The sequence below is a fragment of the Microtus ochrogaster genome, unplaced genomic scaffold (assembly GCF_000317375.1).
Source record: "Microtus ochrogaster isolate Prairie Vole_2 unplaced genomic scaffold, MicOch1.0 UNK2, whole genome shotgun sequence".
In the NCBI taxonomy this organism is placed as follows: domain Eukaryota; kingdom Metazoa; phylum Chordata; class Mammalia; order Rodentia; family Cricetidae; genus Microtus; species Microtus ochrogaster.
The window spans coordinates 9,932,277-9,935,735 of record NW_004949100.1 but is presented as its reverse complement, the minus strand read 5'-3'; the positions used below and the strand labels follow the sequence as shown (position 1 = coordinate 9,935,735).

The following is a 3,459-nucleotide window of genomic DNA, read 5'->3' as shown; positions in this document are numbered from 1 at the left end:
TGCCATCCCAGGGAAGCCTTCCAAGGTAGCTAGAGCTGCCAAGGCAGTAGCTGTGGCAGTTGCAGGAACCAAGAAAAAAACAGTGCAGTGCAGAGGAAGGAAGAGGAGGAGGGAACTCCCCCCTCCCCCCTCCCCTCACCCCCCGCTGCATTGGCTATCAGTTTTGAGTAGGGCGACCGACCGCTGCCGCCGCCGTGGAAGGAAACGCTGCCAACCTCAACAGAACGCCACTCTCAGATACCTAAGTGAGCATGTGAGGGGCTCTGTGCACGCCTAGTGGTGCAGCCCAGTGGCAGCGGATTTCGGGGGGGGGGAGGGGAATCCAGATGCCCTGTTTTGTCAGCACCCCGAAGTACTAGGAAGGGGCTAGTCTAGTACTCTAAAGGACAGTAAAGGCCTTAAGCAAAATTTAGGAAGAGGTGGGTGGAACCGGGAGACCAGAACAGAGTCTGTATCCACTAGAAACTCTAATTGGGTAACGAGGGCTATGCCACCACCTAAGTCCTCACTAGAAAAGTTTCTCTGTGAATGAAAAAGAAAGGGGTGTGTGTGTGGGGGGGAGAGGACGGACATCATACCTGCTTCTAGGTATGGTGGAGGAGAAAGTTTATTATAGATACGAGGACGAGCATAGCCAGAAGCAGGGACATCTGCGAGAGTCCAGAGTGAACGGAACCATGAGCCAGGCCATATAAGGAGAACAAGGAGGGGAGACCCCAAGGGGCCAGGAAGGTACAGGTATATAGAAAAATGGGCGGGGGGGGGCAGGTAACCGAAAATGGCTAGATTATATAGGCAAGGGCAACGGAGGAACGGCAGGCAGCCCAGTCCCTGGGCTGGGGAAGCTTAGGGTAGAGGGCAGGGTGTGCCATCCATACCCTGTAACAGGTAGGGGCTGAGGAACGGTGTGAGAACCGGCAGCCAGGTCCACTTTGACATGTTATATAAGTACAGCAGTCAGCCATTTGCCCTGCGTTTGAGAGCTAACATTCTGAGCAGACATTCATTTGCTTAACCAATATCTGTCTCCCAATGTGCCCTCAGTGGGTTGCTCAGGGACCATTCCCACCCTGAGCAAAAGCCTAGTTGTAGATTTTGCCCAACGTGTATTGATTGCCATTCCAGGAATAAATTGCAACGTGACAAGATGGATATCTTCGATGCTTCAGGGGCCCCCTCAGCTTTTCGAGACAAGCATTGTTTTGGCCGCTAGCTAAAGAAGGAGCCTTACCCAAAGACATACAAGTATAAAGAAGCCAAGTCAGGATCCAAAACCAAAGTCACCTGACTTCACATCCTTTTAGGTAGCCTATTCTGGCTCCCACAACATAGCGCCCCGTTGTAATTCCCACTTGCCCAAATTTTTAGGTGCCTGCAGCCCCTACCTGATTCCAGAGCAATGGTGCGATAGAATGCATCCTGTTCAATACTGAAGTTTGTCATTTTCTACCCGGACACATCAGGATAGGAACCTAACTTAACACCGGCTACAGGCTTACTATGTGAAAACTTCCAGACTAGCAATTAAGGAAGACACAAAAATAAATAAGAATTTATGAGAGAATTTACAATGTAGGTGAAGAAACAAAATAAACGAGAAACTTGCTTAACTGGCATTAAAATACCAGTTCCTCATATCTTTGTTTCTGTGTTTTCATTATTCCATGTCTAGAGAGTTTTTAAAGTTTTTACTCTAAATGATATAAGCCTATCATTTAAATTAAAATTCAGTCTTATCAGCATCCTTATCCATCCCATTGATGTACTTCCCTAGTCCTTGTTTGTATTTTCAAATACTAAGGTGGAACTTTCATTAAGATAAATTTATTTAAGACAGAAGACCAAAGAGTTGCTACATTTTGTAGAGAACAATGGTAAGATTATTGCTAGGCTTGGCACAGATAGTATAATCTTAATCACGCCTCTAGTTTCAAGTCCTATTCAAGACTCATCTTTGGTAATTTAACTCTGGGCAGAAAAAGGTAAGTCGCTATGGTCAATATAAAAATTCAGCTTTAAGTTAAATAAGGAGCTATTAAGAGAATATTTGAGAAAAATAATTGCACGAAGATTTATTTCTGATAGGAATGCCGACAAGAATTTGGGAATAACTCTGGCTTGCTAATAACATTATATTTTCACAGTGGGGGAACTGGGTGTTTGGATTACTACCTTTCCTAGTCAAAGCTGTCTGCGTTTGTATTTTGTTTTTTAAGATCGGTTCTCACTTCACAGCCCAGGCTAGGAACTGGACAGAACTCACTACATAGTCCAGGTTGACCTCGAACTTGTGGGCAATCCTCCTGCCTCGGAGGCTCAAGTGCTGAAATTCCAGGAGCTAGCCACGGTGACTCCTGCTTCTCAAAGCTATTTTTAAGAGACTTAAATATAATGCTTCCCTCCCCCATTTCCAATTAAAATTGCCAAAGGGCTAATGCGTCCCGGCCAGCACTGGGCACAGTTCATCTTCACGTTGGCAGCACGGTCCTGGGAGCAGGCAGCTGGCCCTTAGACCGACTGGCACCTCTTTCTGTCAGGTTCGGGTTCTCTCACCTGGAGCGAACCACATTACCTGAAGAAGAACGCGGCCACTGACAGCTTCCCCGGCACAGCCCAGGCTCTTCCTCGTGCTGTTAGTAAAACCCGGAGCCGCGGATTCGGTGCGGCTTCGGCACCACCCGGCACCCGCAGCCCGGTCGCTGGCGGAGGGGGTGGGGCTGGCTAGGGCTCCAGGCTCGATCACTGAGCATGTGCGAGGTGGTGCGCATGCTCTGTGAGGCCGGTCGCCTCCCATTGCGGGCAGCTCCGGCGGTGGCAGCGGCGGTGGCGGCGGCGGCACCGCCTCCTCCTCACACTCCGCGGGTGGCGGGGTTAGATGAGCGGCCCCAACAGCGGCGAGGGCGGCGCGGGGAGGAGGAGGAGAAGGCGGCGGCGGCGGCGGAGGTCTCTGTCTTTGTAGTGTCCCTGCTGCGGGCGCCCGAGGCCGCTGCTCCAGCCGTCGTCGTTGGCGGAGGCTGTGAGGGCGCGCGCCTGCCTGCCCGCCCGCCCGGCCCGCGGGGACGAGGCGGCGGCGGCGGTGGCGAGGATGATGATGTGCGCGGCGACTGCCTCCCCCGCCGCCGCCTCCTCCGGGCCCGGCGGGGACGGATTCTTCGCAGCCGCCACCTTCTCTTCCTCCCCGGCGCCGGGGGCGCTGTTCATGTCGGTTCCCGACGGCTCGGTGGCCGCCGCGGCGCTGGGACTGGGGCTGTCCGCCACGGACTCTCGGGGTCACTATCAGCTGCTGCTGTCAGGCCGCGCCTTGGCCGACCGCTACCGGAGGATTTACACCACTGCGCTCAGTGACAGGGACCAGGCCTGCAGCAGCACTGGACACCCGGCCTCCAGGTGAGTCTCGCGGACGCCCTTCCTCTCGCCGCATGTATGTGCCTCTCTCTCTCTCTCTCTCTCTCTCTCTCT

General features: G+C 52.9%; 1 protein-coding gene across 16 annotated transcripts in view; it reads left to right on the top strand.

The window, feature by feature from the left end:
• The first annotated feature begins 2,997 nt into the window (after positions 1 to 2,997).
• Positions 2,998 to 3,459, top strand: part of Mycbp2 (MYC binding protein 2, E3 ubiquitin protein ligase) — a 231,364-nt gene continuing 230,902 nt past the window's right edge. For 15 of the 16 annotated variants that reach the window (XM_026788400.1, XM_026788403.1, XM_026788402.1 and 12 more), the window contains exon 1: positions 2,998 to 3,387. In XM_026788400.1, the coding sequence (XP_026644201.1) occupies positions 3,086 to 3,387 (302 nt within the window). In that variant the 5' untranslated portion in view covers positions 2,998 to 3,085. The remainder of the gene's footprint in view (positions 3,388 to 3,459) is intronic. The other variant, XM_005365373.2, reaches the window with a different exon arrangement.